The sequence below is a fragment of the Physeter macrocephalus genome, chromosome 8 (genome assembly GCF_002837175.3).
Source record: "Physeter macrocephalus isolate SW-GA chromosome 8, ASM283717v5, whole genome shotgun sequence".
Classification (NCBI taxonomy): Eukaryota; Metazoa; Chordata; class Mammalia; order Artiodactyla; family Physeteridae; genus Physeter; species Physeter macrocephalus.
This window is the reverse complement of record NC_041221.1, coordinates 145,586,699-145,604,898: the sequence shown is the minus strand read 5'-3', so window position 1 is coordinate 145,604,898 and position 18,200 is coordinate 145,586,699. Positions and strand designations below refer to the sequence as shown.

Genomic DNA, 18,200 nt, shown 5'->3' with positions numbered 1-18,200 from the left:
GTAAAAGACCCAAAGGACTTCCACTGCTTGGTTCAGAGCCTTGGCAAAGTGGTCTTCCTCTCTCTGAACCTGTCTCCTCTACCGGGCTCAACTGTCACCCCACCCAACCTTGCTAAGTTTAAGATTGTTTTCTCTGTTACTAAAAAATGGTCGCTCTCATTCTCCAAGGACAAGTCCCTACTGTGTAAGATGATCAGGTTAATCTTATCATTTAGACCAGTCTGGCTAAAGTTAAATCCTGGAAAGAAAAAAATAAATTTAGCAACATGGATATAAGCAATAAAAGCAATCTGGGGAGACTTATTAGTAATTGTCAGCAACACTAAAGATACCAACTATTAGATTTGTGTGAGTGTTGGGGGTATTGAAATTTTTTAATTGTTCGATATTGGGTTTTTACACACACACACACACACACACACACACACAGGCTTCCCCCTCCCTACCCACCTACTGATTCTTTAACTTTGGGAGCTTGCTTTTGAATCAAGGATCAGAGAAAATCATTCCATCCCTCAGTGAGCACTTTTTAAGTGTTTTGCATGTGATCATCTCATTTAATCCTTACAATGAAACCATGAGGTATGTAGTGTCATTGTTCTCACTTTAGATAAGGAAATAGGCTTAGAGATATTGAGTAACTTGCTGACGATCAAACATGTAGTGACAAATGGGTTCAGGACTGAAGACTTTCCACAGCCTGCCCCCTTCATCTGCAGTGGTGGAGCCCTCGAACCTTACACCAACACTCCTCACTGCTTTGTAGAGAGCCCAGGAGAGACCTTTGAATGATGGTGATTAAAGTAAAAATGGGAAAAAATGTGTCCAGTGGATTACACATTTTAAAAAATTAGAAACCCCACAGCCTCTCTTTATAAGTAATAAATCAGCTGTGAACTGAGGAGGGGGTTTCTGGAGACTGTATAGTGAATCAGGAGCAAAGCAGGATTTCCTTGCCACCCTTCAAGTCTGCCTGATGCTATTTAAACTCTTTTCAGGCCTAGAGAGAGAAGAAAGTCTTCCCTACTTTTTATACAAAGATATCCTGATTCTGATACCAAAACCTGACAAAGCACACAGAAAAACCATGACCAAATATAAACATAAATACAAGCATCTTTGGGACTTCCCTGGTGGCGCAGTGGTTAAGAATCCACCTGCCAATGCAGGGGACACTGGTTCGAGCCCTGGTCCGGGAAGATCCCACATGCCCAAACTACTGAGCCTGCGCTCTAGAGCCCGTGAGCCACAACTACTGAGCCCACATGCCACAACTACTGAAGCCCACGCGCCTAGAGCCCATGCTCCGCAATAAGAGAAGCCACCACAATGAGAAGCCCGTGAACCACAATGAAGAGTAGCCCCCACTCGCCACAACTAGAGAAAGCCCGCGTGCAGCAACGAAGACCCAACACAGCCAAAAATAAATAAATTAATTAATTTAAAAATAATCTGCAAAATCATTATCTTTCCTACATACTAATTGTCATCAAAAAAACGAGTGGAATGATATCAGCAACATGGAGTGAAGAGCTACCTCTCTCTCTCCCTCTTCAATCTACAACCAGTCAAACATCCACAATTCAACAAAGGCACCTCTGCCCAGCACACCAGGACACTAGAGAATTCTAAACATTTGTATACCTAAAGGTGGGTAGACTGAAACACATAGAGGAGGCAGGACTGAGGGACCAGCAGAGTTGGTGCCTGCAATCCCAGCCCTTTGACCGTGGAAGGTAAGCCGCAGCTTCAGAGAACCCAAGAGCAGAAGGGGAGGTGGAGCACACAACTCCGGCCTCCTGACCACAGCTGTGCCTGCGGCCACAGGTAACTGGGTAACAGTGGCAGTGGGGCCTGGGACCCTGTCCCTCGAGCCACTGAGGCACACGTGACCCCAGCCTGCCCCCTTCATCTGCAGTGGTGGAGCCCTCGAACCTTACAACACCAGACCCAGTAGAGGCACCTGCAGGACCCCAGCTCACCCCACCCCCCACCACCGTTCCCCTCCCACCACCGTTCCCCTCCCACCACGGCAGCAGAGCCTGCAACTCAGGATCACAGATGCTAGGGAAGAGCCAACCATCCGGGTGACAACAGTGGCTCTGGCAGAAGCAAGGCAGCAAGGACTCCAGAGGCACAAGAAGCAATAACAAAGGCACGGAGCCACACCTCTTACAGAGACAGCAGAGGCTGGAAAGTGCGAACTCTCAAATGTAACCAGGGGCAGCTCAGGTAAGAGAAACCAAAACCTTGTGTTATGGCGCCACCTACCTGAAAACAAAAGAAAGGACTCTAACTTCTAACCTGTCGTTAACTTCAAATGTGCCGATAGAGGGACAATTCATCAAGACCCATGAAGAACCATGGTAACATTATGCCACCAAAAGAGAGAGAGAGAGAGAGAGAGAGAGAGAATTCTTCATAGACAAGTGATGGAATATTGCAATCTAACTGGTAGCGAGTTCAAAATAGCTGTCATGAAGAAACTCAATGAGCTACAAGAAAACATGGAAATGTAGTTAAATGAGCTCAGGAATAAAATTAATGAACAGAAGGAATACTTGACCAAAGAGACTGAAACTCTGAAAAAGAAGCAAACAGAAATTCTGGAGCTGAGGAACTCAGTAAATGAGATGAAAATGCATTAGAAAGCACTGGAAATAGAGAAGACCTTATGGAAGAGAACGTCACAGAGCTCGAAGCTAGAAATCTAGTAATGATACCAGTAGAAAAAGAAAGAGAAATAAGATATCTAAAATGAGGAAATTCTATGAGAGCTCTCCAATGCTTTTAGGGAAGGTAATATTAGGATAACAGGTATCTCAGGAGGAGAAGGGAGCAGAGAGTTTATTAAAGAAATAATAGCTGAGAACTTCCCAAACATGGGGAAGGAATTGGATATACAAGTCCATGAAGTTAAGAGAAAACCTAATTACTTCAATGCAAAAAGACCTTCTCCAAGACACATAATAACTATATATCAAAAGGATTATACACCATAATCAAGTGGGATTTATTCCAGGGATGCAAGGATGGCTCAATGCCTGCAAATCAATCAACATGCTACGCCACATTAACAAAATGGAGGATAAAAACCATATGATCATCTCAATAGATGCAGAAAAAGCATTTGACAAGACTACACCTATTTATGATAAAAAATTCTCAAGGTGGATAGGGAAGAGACGTACCTAAACATAATAAAAGTCATATATGACAAACCCACAGCTAACATCATACTCAATGGTAAAAACCTGAAATCTATCCCTTTAAGATCAGGAACAAGACAAGGATTCCCACTCGCACCACTCTTATTCAACAGAGGATTGGAAGTCCTAACCAGAGCAACTAGGCAAGAAAAAAATAAGGCACCCAAATTGGAAAGGAAGAAGTAAAACTGTCACTATTTGCAGATGACATGATTTTTTTTTAAATATAATTTATTTTTGTCTGTGTTGGGTCTTCGTTGCTGCATGTGGGCTTTCTCTAGTTGCGGCAAGTGGGGGCTACTCTTCGTTGAGGTGTGCAGGCTTCTCATTGTGGTGGCTTCTCTTGTTGCAGAACATGGGCTCTAGGCATGCAGGCTTCAGTAGCTGTGGCATGCAGGCTCAGTAGTTGTGGCTTGCGGGCTCTAGAGTGCAGGCTCAGTAGTTGTGGAGCACGGGCTTAGTTGCTCTGCAGCATGTGGAATCTTCCCGGACTGGGTCTTGAACCTGTGTCCCCTGCATTGGCAGGCAGATTCTTAACCACTGTGCCACCAGGGAAGCCCAGCAGATGACATGATTTTATATATAGAAAACCTAAAGGCTCAACCAAAAACTATTAGAAATAATAAATACAGTAAAGTTGCAGGATACAAAACCAATATACAAAAATCTGTTGCATTTATATACACTAACAAAGAGCTAACAGAAAGCGAGATGACATGATTTTATATATAGAAAACCTAAAGGCTCAACCAAAAACTATTAGAAATAATAAATACAGTAAAGTTGCAGGATACAAAACCAATATACAAAAATCTGCATTTATATACACTAACAAAGAGCTAACAGAAAGCAAAATTAATAAAACAATCCAATTTTCAATCTCAACAAAAAGAATAAAATACCTAGGAATAAATTTAACCAAGGAGGTGAAAGACATGTACATTGAAAACTATCACACATTATTAAAAGAAATTGAAAACACAAATAAATGGAAAAATATTCCATGCTCATGGATTGGAAGAATTAACATTGTTAAAATGTCCATATTACCTAAAGCAACCTACATATTCAATGCAATCTATAAAAATTTCAACATTTTTCACAGAAAAGGAAAAAATTCTAAAATTTATATGGAACCACAAAACACTCTGAATAGCCAAAGCAATCCTGAAAAGAAAGAACAAAGCTGGAGGTATCACAGTCCCTAATTTCAAACTATATGACAAAGCTATAGTAATCAAAACAGCATGATATTGGCAGAAAAACATATATATAGATCAATGAAACAGAATTGAGCCTAGAAATAAACTCACACATACATGGACAATTGATTTACAGCAAAGGAGCAAAGAACATACAATAGAGAAAGGATAATCTCTTCAATAAATAGTGTTCAGTAAATAGTCACATGCAAAGAAATGAAACTAGACCATTATCTTACACCATACCCAAAAATCAACTCAAAGTGCATTAAAGACTTGAATATAAGACACGAAACCATAAAACTCCTAGAAGAAAACATAGGCAGTATGCTCCTTGACATCAGTCTTAGCAATATCTTTCTAGATACGTCTCTTCAGGCAAGGGAAACAAAAGCAAAAATAAATGGGACTACATAAAACTAGAAGGCTTCTGCACAACAAAGGAAACAATCAATAAAAGGAAAAGACAACCAACTGAATGGGAGAAAATACTTGGGAATGATATATTCAATAAGGGATTAATATCCAAAATATATAAAGAACTCATACAACTCAACAACAACAACAAAACCCAAACAACCCATTTAAAAAAATGGGCAGAGGAGCTGAATAGACGTTTTTCCGGAGAAGACATACAAATGACCAATAGGCACATGGAAAGATGCTCAACATCACTAATTATAAGGAAAATACAAATCAAAACCACAATGAGATATCACTTCACACTGGTAAGAATGACTGTTATCAAAAGGACAAGAAATAACAAGTGTTGGTGAAGAAGTAGAGAAAAGGGAACTACTTTCACTACTTGCACTATTGGTGGGAATGTAAATTGGTGCAGCCACTATGGAAAACAGTATGCAGAGTCTTCAGAATTCTCCAAGATTCTTCACATTCTCCAAGAACAGACCTACCATATGATCCATCTATCCCACTTCTGGGCATTTATCCAAATAACGTAAAAACACCAAATTTGAAAAGATAAACGAACCCCCATGTTCACTGTGTTACTATTTACAAGAGCCAAGATACGGAAACTGAGTGGATAAAGAATAAGTGGTATATATATACAATGGAATACTACTAAGATAAAAAAAGATAAAATCTTGCCATTTGTGACAATATGGATGGAACTTGAGGGTATTACGCTAAGTGAAATAAGTCAGACAAGGACTTCCCTGGTGGCGCAGTGGTTAAGAAACTGCTTGCCGATGCAGGGGACAGGGTTCAAGCCCTGGTCCAGGAAGATCCCACATGCCGTGGAGCAACTAAGCCCATGAGCCACAACTGCACTCCAGAGCCCACGTGCCACAACTACTGAAACCCACATGCCTAGAGCCTGTGCTCCGCAACAAGAGAAGCCACTGCAATGAGAAGCTCATGCACTGCAACGAAGAGTAGCCCCCGCTCGCTGCAACTAGAGAAAGCCTGTGCGCTGCAACTAGAGAAAGCCTGTGCACAGCAATGAAGACCCAACACAGCCAAAAATTAATTAATTAATTAATTTTAAAAAAAGAAGTCAAAGACAAATACCCTATGATTTCACTTATATGTGGAATATTAAAAACTAATAAACAAAAACAAAATAAATGAACAAACCAAACTGGACAAAAACCACGTAGATATAGAGAACAGAGCAGTAGTTTCCAGAGGGGGAGGGATGGGGGAGGGCAAAATAGGTAAAGGGCGTCAACTGTATGGTGATGGATGGAAACTAAACTTATGGTGGTGAGCATACTGTAGTGTACAGAGAAGTAGAAATTTAATATTGTACACATGAAACATAATGTTATAAATCAGAATTACCTTAATTCAAAAATAATAATAATAAAAATAAATAAAAGGGGAGTTACTAGAAATCCTACATGTAGGAATAGGAAACAAAAGCACCTAGAAACAAACTTTTTAAATGTGCTATATCTATGTAAAGAAAAAGTCTACTAAGAGGCATAAATTAAGATTTCCATAAATAGAGTCATATTGCATGCTTTAGATGGGAAAACTCAGATTGTAAATATGACCATTTTGCCCAATATAACCTATCAATCTAACTTAATTGCAATAAAAATGCCCAACTAGATTTCAGCGGGGGGTTGAGGGGGTTAGGAGATGCTTAAAGTTATCTAGAAGGATTAATGGGGGGGGAAATAAAATCATGAAAAAGGTAAAGTGAGTGGCCCTTTCTTATTAGACATTAAATATACTCATAATTAAAACAATTTGGTACTAGCATTAAAAAAGACTAACCAATGGAAAAGGAGAATACAAAAAAACAGATCCAAGCCTACAGAGAAATTTGATTAATATGAGGGAAACCTTTCAAATAAAATGAGGAAAAGATAGATTATTCAATATATGGTGTTGGAAAAACTAGCTAGCCATTTAGAAAATGTGTTAGCAACAGTAATAACTTATTGGTGCTTACCAGATGCTGAGCACTGTTCTAAATGCTGTACACATGTTAATTCATTTAATCTTCCTAACAATGCTCTGACATTGGTTATTAACTATCATACTCATTTTACAGATGAGGAATATACGGCACAGAAAGGTTAAGTGACTTGGCCATGCCACACAACTAGTAAGTGGCAAACCCAGGATTCTATTAAGAATTAAAAATTAGATATTTAAAGGCAAAAAATTAATAGCCATTAAAAATATACATCTTTATTTTTCCAAAGAAGACATACAGATGGCCAGCAGGCACATGAAAAGATGTTCAACATTGCTAATCATCAGAGAAATGCAAATCAAAACCACAATCAGGGACTTCCCTGGGGGCGCAGTGGATAAGACTCCACGCTCCCAATGCAGGGAGCCCAGGTTTGATTCCTGGTCAGGGAACTAGATCCCACATGCATGCCACAACTAAGAGTTCGCGTGCCACAACTAAGGAGCTCACGCACCACAACTAAGGAGCCCACGAGTCACAATTAAGGAGCCCACCTGCTGCAACTAAGACCCAGTGCAACCAAATAAATAAATAAATAAATACTTTTTAAAAAAACCACAATGAGATATCACCTCACACCTGTCAGAATGGCTATCATCAATAAGACCACAAATAACAGGTGTTGGGAGGGTGTGGAGGAAAGGGAACCTTTGTACACTGTTGGTGGGGATGTAAATTGGTGCAGCCACTATAGAAGACAGTACAGAGCTTCCTCAAAAAACTAAAAGCAGAATTACCATATGATCCAGCAATTCCACTCCTGGGTATATATCTGAAGAAAACAAAAACACTAATTTGAAAACGTACATACACCCCAGTGTTCATAGCAGCATTATTTACAAATACCAAGATATGGAAGCAACCTAAGTGCACATCAGCAGATGAATGGACAAAGAAGATGTGGTGTATATACAATGGACTATTAATCATAAAAGAGAATGAAAATTTGCAATTTGCAACAGCATGGATGGACCTGGAGGGTATTATGCTTAGTGCAATAAGTCAGACAGAGAAAGACAAATTCTGTATGTTATCACTTATATGTGGCATCTAAAAAATAAAACAAACGATTGAATATAACAAACTGTGAGAAAAGAGACTCACAGATACAGGGAACAAACTAGTGGATATCAGTGGGGAGAGGGGAAATGGAGGGATGAGACAGGGGTAGGGGATTAAGAGGTACAAACTACTATGTGTAAGAGATATGGGAACATATGTATATGTATAACTGGTTCACTTTGTTGTAAAGCAGAAACTAGCACACCATTGTAAAGCAATTATACTCCGATAAAGATGTTAAAATAAATAAATAAATAAAAAATAATATACTGTACAGCACAGGGAAATATGGCCATTGTTTTATAATAACTTTAGAGGCTAATCTATAGAAATTTTGAATCACTATGTTGTACACCTGGAACTAATATAATATTGTAAATCAACTAGACATCAATTTAAAAACAAAGCCACTCCACCCCCACGCAGGGAAGGCGGCAGCCAGATTACCGTCTGTTGAGCCACACCTGCATCCTGTGATTCAGCAGCACCTTATTGGCTGGGCAGCCTCCATTGTGAGGTAGTTCTGGTTTCCTCCTTACCAAAGACATCCAGGCACCAGAACCTCCAGTCCAATGGTGTCTTCTTCCTCCCAGTCACACAGTTCACTTTGCCCTAAAGCACTAAGGGCTAAACTGGGAGGGGCTGAAAGCCCGGGGGCGAGTACCAGCGTGTGGCGGGGCAATTACAAGGAGCCCTGAGGATCATCCCGAGATGAGACTCTCGTAAGTCCCCAAAGCCAAGTGAGGCATATAATCGACATCAGCGTCCCCCTCTCACCAGCGCTAGGGCCAGGCACCCTTGGGAATTAGGAGCCAGCATCTCAGTGCTGCAGCCTTGGTTCCTCTGGAGAAAAGCCCATGGGAGACTGGTTCAAGGCTGTTACAGCCCTTAACCCTGAGCCACCACCACCTACCCACCATGCTGAAGATCTCATTGCTTGCAAGGGACAACAACAGCGAGCCCAAGTCCTTGGATGATGGGTCCAAGTCACTCTCGGAGAGCAGCAGCAGCATCACTTCAGAGAGTGTCCGTCCTGAAGAGGAAGCCAATGGATTATCGTAAGTGGCTGCACGGCCCTCCTCTATCTGAGGTCAGACACTGCTGCCTTCACAGAGCTGGGCCACAACTTCCTACTTCTCTCTTGACTCATTTATCCCCATTGAACAGGAGACACGTGGATTAAAGACGAAACCTTCAGAATCTAAGAAGTTTGACCCATGTGGCTCTGGGTATTACACCTGATTCACAGGTTTTGCAAAATCGCAGATAGTCATCCCCAACATGAGCTTCTTTTTTTTTTTTTAATTAAGTAATTTATTTATTTAGCCCGTGCCAGGTCTTAGTTGCGGCACTCCGGGATCTTAGTTGTGGCATGCGGACTTCTTAGGTGTGGCATGTAAACTCTTAGTTGCAGCATGCGGGATCTAGTTCCCTGACCAGGGATGAAACCCAGGCCCCCTGCATTGGGAGTGTGGCATCTTACCCACTGGGCCACCAGGGAAGTCGCCAACGTGAGCATCTCAATTCCCAGAACAATTTTCTATCTCAGGCTGGCTGCTCTTTCTTCAGCAGTTTCAAGCTGCCTTCCTCTCTGTTGACTTCTACTGTCATTCATACTCTCTCTCCCTCTCCCTCTCTCCCTCTCTCCCCGCCCACCAGCCTCCCTCTCCCTTCCTCATACAAACCCATCCAGGAAATAAAGTTCACCTCCTGGCCCCATGTCCCTACTTTTACTCCCATAAACTCAGACACGTGGCTCTTTTCCTCAGGGCTTTATTGCCAATCAGATTATTATTTAGTAATCAGGTCAGATAATATCCATGGTATAGAGAGATTGTAAATGACAATACCCAGTGTTGATAAGGATGTCAGGAGACGCCCTCTCTCGTGTCCTTTTGGGAAGAATTAAACTGGTATCTTTCTAGATGGCAATGTTGTATATATGTCGAATCCTAACACATATTTATATAAAACATACAAATACTTATTTGGCCTATGCTTTCTTTTAAAGTACACACACACACACACACACACACAACTAGCCGTAGTGGCTGCTTCTGGCTAAGAGAATTGGGAGACTGAGAGGCAGAGATAGAAGAGACATTTATGTTCACTACATAAGGTTTTTTGGTGTTCCTTTTCAGTTTGTTTTACCTTTTGAATTTCATACTGTGTTACTTAGGGCTTTTTTTTTTTTTGGCTGCGTTGGGTCTTCGTTGCTGCACGAGGGCTTTCTCTAGTTGCAGTGAGCCCGGCCTACTCTTCGTTGCGGTGCGCATGCTTCTCATTGCAGTGGCTTCTCGTTGTGGAGCACGGGCTTTAGGCGCATGGGCTTCAGTAGTTGTGGCACGCGGGCTCAGTAGTGGTGGCGCACGGGCTTAGTTGCTCTGTGGCATGTGGAATCTTCCCGGACCAGGGATCAAACCTGTGTCCCCTGCATTGGCAGGTGGATTCTTAACCACTGCGCCACCAGGGAATTCCCCTACTTAGGGCATTTTAAGCATAAGTAAATATAAATAAATCAATCCTTTGATCAGTAATACCACTTCCAGGAATTTTTCCTAAGGAGATAATAATGCAGGTATGCATGATAATTTTATTGAAGCCAGATCTTAACCTCAGATCTGGTTGTAATACTGACAATTGAGAAACAATGAGAGATTATTTAAAGTATGATACACATAGTGGGATACAATACAGCCATTAGGAGTGATGAAGGAAATCTATGGTTGTGGGAAAATATGTAGGACATACTAGTCATAAAGAAAATTAAAATGCAGTATTATAATGTTTCTCCTTGTGTAAAATTTGTATGCATTTAAAGACAAGTAAGGATGCCTAGAGGAATGTTAAAGTGTTAAAAGTAGTTTTTTCCAATTGGTGGAATTTGAGTATTTCCTTTTATAATGACAATGTATCATTTTTCAAGGAAAAAAAAATAGAAACTTTTTTTTAAGTCCCTGGGAGCGAGCTCCCAACATGTGTTTTACTCCTCACAGCCCTGATCTATGATGCTGTTAACTAAGGTGCAATGTTTTCTCCAAATGCTTATCTCACCCTTCCCCAGAGATTTGATCGGGTTGGGCAAGACGCTGCTGTAGGAAAGAAATGAGAGATGGAGGGATGGAGAACAGGAAGGGGGCACATCTTTTGGAGAAATTACTATCAAAGAATTGACAAAAGATTTTTTAAAATAGGGTGGGTGTTTTTTTTTTTTTGGCTTTGACATATTTTTCAATAATTGCAGTTACCAAGAAATATAAATTACTGTTGGAAGTGAAGGGACAGCTTGTACCACCCACCCCCCCATTGCTTAGGTGAAAAGTCTGAACTCACAGAGATGCAGGAAGTCACTCTCTTCTCTCAGCCCCAGCCCTCTCCCTGGGCAATACTGAAATGCCAAAACCTGACACAGCCCTGACACCCTAACCAACAGGACAAGACCAGGAGACGTGAGCACTGACTCGCCATGTGACCTTGGTCAGTTTATTTCCACCCTCCGGGCCGCCTCCAAACAATCCAAAGGCTGCACAGGGAGGTGCCTCCAATGACCTCCTCCAGGTGCCTTTTGTTCCAGGAGGAGGGGGCCCCACTACCTGCTTAAACCAGCCCTTGCTTGCCTTTTTTCTATCACCCCAGCTCTGCCTCCTCTTTAGGAAGCGGTTTCAAACAGGTGAGCACCGTAAGGCCAAACCGAAGGTGGTGGTGGTGGTGATGAGGAGGAGGATGATGATGATAATGATGTTGATGGTGATGATGCCTCACATCTGTGAAGCACTTCACAATTCCAAGATTCATTATGTCATTACCTCTTCTGATTCTTATTATATCCTTGGGAGGTAGGCAGGTCAAGATGAGTAAACAGAAGATGTAAGCAGCCGAGGGCCTTCCCAAAATAGTGACCAAACACAGTCAGTTAATGGCAGAGCTAGAACTCAGAATCCAGTGGTCCTACCGCAGTTCAGTCCTTTGCAGTCAACTTTTCATTTCAATTCCTTTTTGATTCTCTTCTCATGATCCTGTTCCACATTCCCCCTCCCCAGTGGACTGGTGGTGCCTGAGCAGGCGCTGCCAGCACTGGTGTGGAGAACATTTAGAACCCTGGTACCTAGCACCCTGCCAGGCACATAGTAAGTGTTCTATATGCACGTTTAGCAACTGTTATTAAATTGTATCCAATGCATAGCATGGAATACATTTGCAGTGAATATTGTTGAGTAAATGGATGAAAGAGTGAACTAGAACCAATAAATACTCCATATGTGGTGGTAGACTGTTTCTTTTCTAGTGAATGAATTAATAAATGACTGGGCAGCGATAATTACCTGTAAATTGAGAAAATTCTTATTATTTTTTCCATTGTCTATCTAAATGCCAAACATCTAGTAGGTCTTAATAAATTTTGAGTGAATGTATCATGAAAGAAATCGTTGAATGCATTAATGAATAAACTGGTACTAGGGAGTTATCCAGAATAGTAGCAGTGGTTATTAACTTTTTCTTTAGAGCCTAGCGTGTGTTAAATATTTGTTGAGTCACCTGAACTAGCACCAGCCCTTGATCAGAGGTTCCAGAACAGATCCTGGGAACTGAGAGTTAAACCAGAGTCCCCTTCATCTGGTTTTGCCTTCCCACCACAGGGTGCCTGGAGAGGCTGAAAGAAGCCTGAGCGTTGGGTCTCCTTTCCCTCCCCTAACATACCCTTTTGTTGCCTTATGCTCCCCCTACAGGATTATGCAAACCTTGATTCACTTATTGAAATGCAACATTGGCACGGGGCTCCTGGGACTTCCTCTGGCCATGAAAAATGCCGGCTTATTGGTAAGATGGACCTGTGCAATGGGGACCAGGTCTACCCATTTCGGGGAAAGGGTTGGCGGGTCCCTAAGGCCTTAGTACTGTTTATCAATGGGCAATAAACCTATTGCTTAGGGGGGCACCCTTTGCAATAGGAAATGAGCCTATTGGCATCAACCCACTGGAGCCAACCCAGAGCTAAATGGAGCATGCCTGGAGGAGACAAGCCATTCTTCTTTTTTTTTTTTTTTTTTCCCAGTTTTATTGAGATATAATTGACATACAGCTTTGTATAAATTTAAGGTGTACCGCATAATGACTTGACATACGTATACTACAAAATGATTGCCACAATAAATTTAGTTAACATCCATCTCCCCATATAGTTACAAAAATAGATGTTTTTTCATTGTGATGAAAACTTTTAAGATCTACTCTCTTTGCAACTCTCAAATATACCATATAGCAGTGTTAACTACAGTCATTGTGTTGTACAATACATCCCCAGTACCTTTTATCTCATGACTAGAAGTTTGTACCTTTTGACCACCTCCATCCAGTTCCCCCTCCCCACCATTGTTCTTAAAGACTCACCATACTCGCATACTGATGCAGGATCTACTTTGCCACAGTTCTCCCAACTCCCTAGGATTATATCCTTGCTATTTCATTCATTTATATCAGCAGCCTGGCCCCTCCAGGCATTTGAGTGTGTGACTCCTGTTTGTGATTGATTGAGAGAAAGTGGCTTGGAAGATGAGGATAACAAAGTCTCTACCAATCCCCTGACACTTCCTGTGCCCTCCCACCTCCATCTTCTTGCTTATGCTGTTACCTTCTCCCTTATTTCTGTCTTTTGAACTCCACCTCCTCTGTAAAATTTGACTGTTTCCTATTAAAATTCCTTCACCTTGTGTTTTTCCAGAACTTATATCTACCTAACCTGGAATACTTCCAGCGCTTACAAAGATGAAACATGCTTATTTTAAAAAATACCTATCTTCCTCACTTACCTGAAAGCTCTGAGGGCAAGTACTCTCTGATTCATCTTTACACCTCCCCACAATACCTGCTATAGAGACTGGCACACTGGAAGCCCCAATTTGTGTCCATGGAATCGAATAGATTATTTCCATTTAGTTGAAACAGATTTCTCCTCTCCAGGCCTGCTAAGTGGCCCTCATGTCTAAAAAAGTCACATTGAGGCTTCCCTGGTGGCGCAGTGGTTGAGAGTCCGCCTGCCGATGCAGGGGACGCGGGTTCGTGCCCCGGTCCGGGAAGATCCTACATGCCGCGGAGTGGCTGGGCCCGTGAGCCATGGCCGCTGAGCCTGCGCGTCCGGAGCCTGTGCTGCGCAACGGAAGAGGCCGCAACAGTGAGAGGCCCGCGTACCGAAAAAAAACAAAAATACAAAAAGGCACATTGAGACCCTGGCTACTGACATGACTTCTAATCTGAATCAGTTCCAACCCAGAGATGGGACGTTCCCCTTTAGAATTCTCAGGGTTCTAGAACTTCTGAAGAGCATTATTACCACATGGCCCTCAACCAAACTCTCTTTGCCAGTGTGGTCTTTGCTTTTTAAGATAACTCTTTTATCCTTTGATTTTTGGTTCCTAAGAGTTATTAGGTGATTTCTTTACCCTCCATCTCCCATCAGAACCAGTAATCATGATTCATTTGAGAAATATATATTGAGCACCTACTATTCTTAAGCCCTGGGAATATAGATGTAAACAAGACAAAAGAGTCTCTGCTATAGGGAGGCTACATCCTGGTGCAATCTAGTGGCGCTCTTCATCTCTCAAATTTCTTTGTGATGTTAGCACACGTCACATCTATAAAGGCACAGGTGTCCAGCGCAAAGAGGGTGAGAGAGTCCCTCTTTGCTCTGTGCCGTTGTGATCACATCTGGGAGATAATGATTAATAATGAGCCCTGCTTTTTAATCTCATCACACATAAAAAAAAATGGAGACTATGTGAGGAGGAGACTTGTTCATTAGCTTGACTCTAGTCATCATTTCTCTGTGTATGTATATCAAATCATGTCGTTCACCTTAAATACATACAATTTTTAGTTAAAAAAAATAAAAGGGACATGGAAAGTAGACATACGAGAGCAATGATTCTCAACTGAGGGTAATTTTGATCCCCCCTTACCCAAAGACATTTACAATGTCTGGAGACATTCTTGGTTGCCACAACTTGGAGAGGAGGGGGAGGGAGTGCTTCTGAAATCCAGTGGGTGGAGGCCAGGGATGCTGCTAAATATCCCACAATGTATAGGACAGCCCCCTGCAACAAAAAAAAAATCAGCTGGCCCAAAATATCAGTAGTGCCCCTTTTGATAACTCTGTACTAAAGGAAGGAAGCCAATCCCTAAGAGGAACCTTGGTCTTCAAGCATCTTGGAGGAGGTAAGGGCTGAGATGTGAGAAGGAATGTGAGATCTAGAAGCGGAACTAAAGGCCCATGAGGAAAGGCATGGGTTGTCTGGGAGGTAGTGAGCTCTCTGTTACTAGAAGTATTGTAGCACAGGTTGGGCAGCCACTTTGCAGTGATGCCAAGAAGGGTATTCAGGCCAGGGCACAGGGACATTCAGGCAGGGGCTCTCATCCCCAAATCTCTATTATGAGAGGGACCCTAGCATCCAGGTGGGGAGAGGGCCAGGTATGGGAGCAATCCACCTGTGGCTTACTGTGCCCACATCTCCTTTCCCCTCCAGGTCGGTCCTTTCAGCCTGCTTGCCATCGGGATCCTCACCGTGCACTGCATGGTCATCCTGTTGAACTGTGCTCATCACCTAAGTCAGAGGTGAGAGTCCTGCTTCTCTGTCACTTGGTGCCGGGTTCCATCTGAGGGTGTGCTAAGTTTCCCTGGATCGCTGACCCAATTAGCTGGCCCCCTCTCCAGGCCACCACCCCTGCTCCTCTAGATACTGCAGAGGCGGTGGAGGGAGTGATTAAAATCCCAACTGGGAACTCCTAGGTCTGGACCGAACTCTGCTGCTAACTAGCTGGACAACTTTGCCAAGCTCCTGCACTCTCTGAGTCCAAATATCCCTATCTAGAGAAATCAAAAGGGATAAAGGATGCAAATGTGCTCATACATACCCATGAATATGTGAGATACTTAAGATATCTTTGTTTTCCTCTTAATCTCCCCACCCCCATCTCCCCTCAACTCCAATACATACACCTTCGAAGGGGAATTTTTTTCCAGGTAAACCCTTCTTGGGACAATTTAGTAACAGTAAAAAAAACATAGTTAGCAATGAGATGAATAGCTCACAGGGATATTAGGGATATCCCTAATACAGGGATAGTTCACTTCAATCCCTAATAAAGTATACATGCAACACTCAACGTTTATATATTTAAAACTGTAATGCAAAACAAAATTCCTGAAGGAAAAGACAAATACAGTGAAAACAAACAATGCTGAGAATTTCATATTTATAAATGAGCAGTTCATGGTGATTAGCAATTCTTTACAGCCAATAGCCTTATGGCTTTCTGTCCACAGGGCTGAGCTTCTCCCAAGGCAGGCAAATCTAAATATGTTCTCATAGATGTGGAGAAAGTCCTCATGAGTCAAAGTAGGGATATTAAATGAAGCTCCTCATAAAGTCAAATTATCATAACCCAAATAGGTGCATCTGGAGTATATATCAATCACACCTAACTTGTGTGGTACTTTCCAGCCCACAAAACACTGTTAAGAGCATTTACTCATTCAGCAATTAAATTTATTGCACAATTACATTGTGCCAGGTACATGGCGAGAGCTTTGCAAGTCTTCTTTTATTTACTCCTTTCAGTAAAATTTTATGGTAGGCACTATTTTTCCCATTTTATAGATGATTAAACTGAAGCTTAGGTGAGTTAAATGCCTTGCTCAAGGTCATACAGCTAGGAAGTGGCAGAGCCAGTATTCCAAGACCTGTCTGACTCTACCCCTTAACCTATCTGCAAATCTTTTTCTTCCCTCAAGCCTGCCAGGGCCATTTTATCACCATGCAGGCGTCCAACATCTCTGTCATTTATGACAACCTTTTCCTGATTTTTGCTTTTGATTATTTGTTTTTCCTTTTTTTTTTTCCCTCTAATACAGAGGTTATAGACCCATGGCCTAAGAGCTGACAATGGCTTTCAGATATATTTGGGAGGACTTCTACTGTTTTTTAAAAAATATTTATTTATTTATTTGGCTGTGCTGGGTCTTAGTTGCAGCAAGTGGGCTTCTCAGTTGCGGCTCATGGGCTCCTTAGGTGTGGCATGTGAACTCCCAGTTACAGCATGCATGTGGGACCCAGTTTCCCGATGAGGCATCGAACCCAGGCCCCCTGCATTGGGAGTGCAGAGTCCTAACCACTGCGCCACCAGGGAAGTCCGTTGGTTTTTTGTTTTTCACCAGCATTTAAAAACCTGGAGAGTTCACATAAAAAAAAATCTGTACCTTCTTGCCAGTCAGACACTCTGCCACCTCTGCGGCTTCATTCCTTCATCATTCAGCTGGAGCCACATCCTGATCAACCCCTTTTGGAGCAAGACCTGTACCAGAGCCTAGGACACCGTCTCCACTATCCCCTATTCTGTCTCATATCCAGCCCTTCTCACCACATTACTGATACCTTTCTGATCCCCATTTCTTTTGAATTTGCAATCCTCAGAGTAATGTATTTGCCAGTCCTATGCAATGTGACCTCATCTATATTTCATATGCCAAGCTCACTGAGCAATAATAAAAACAGAAGCATCATGCCGTGTTCTCAGTGCATCACCATATTCATCTCTTACTGTCTCCTCCCCAAAGCCCAGACTGCATGTAAAAAAAACTGAAGCCTGGAAGTATAAAGAGACTTGCTCAAGGTCTCCCAGCCATCTAAGGGGGTGTGTTGGGACTTAAACCCTAGTCTGTGACAAGTCTGGGGCCCTTTCCCTCACCAAGCTACTCCCCTGAGTCATGCAATTAACTCCAGGGACCTGGGCAACTTGCTCCCACTTGCTGTGTTGACAGTCCTCAGCAGGGCCTTCCTGTCCCTTAGGAAGGGCTGCCTTGGGAAGGAGGGAAGAGGGATAGGCTGGAACTGGGGTGTCACATCCTACAGCGGTGCTAGGCAGGAGGCTAAATATTACCTTTGCATGGTGTCTGGTCCGGGGCAAGCATCCCAAATGTTCCAGCACCCTCAACAGTGGGAAGAAGTGAATGTAAGTCCAGAAAAGCCAGAACTACTGCCTTAGCCATACTCATACCCCATCCCTCTCCCTTCTCCTCCCTCTAACCAGGTGTGCACCTCACAACTTTCGTATCTTCTCTGCCCTTGTTTGCAGACCTAATCAATTCACAGCTACTGTCTACCTAAATAGTAATAATAATATCCACTTAAATATTAGTGTTAAAAAAGACAACTACAGGGGCTTCCCTGGTGGCGCAGTGGTTGAGAGTCCGCCTGCCGATGCAGGGGACGCGGGTTC

The 18,200-nt window shown here is 42.4% G+C and overlaps 1 protein-coding gene across 1 annotated transcript in view; it reads left to right on the top strand.

Moving 5' to 3' along the window:
* The first annotated feature begins 8,843 nt into the window (after positions 1–8,843).
* LOC102974906 (proton-coupled amino acid transporter 3) overlaps positions 8,844–18,200 on the top strand; it is a 24,282-nt gene continuing 14,925 nt past the window's right edge. The window contains exons 1-3 of the mRNA XM_024124898.1: positions 8,844–8,983; positions 12,656–12,746; positions 15,449–15,537. Coding sequence (XP_023980666.1) covers positions 8,844–8,983; positions 12,656–12,746; positions 15,449–15,537 — 320 coding nt within the window. The remainder of the gene's footprint in view (positions 8,984–12,655; positions 12,747–15,448; positions 15,538–18,200) is intronic.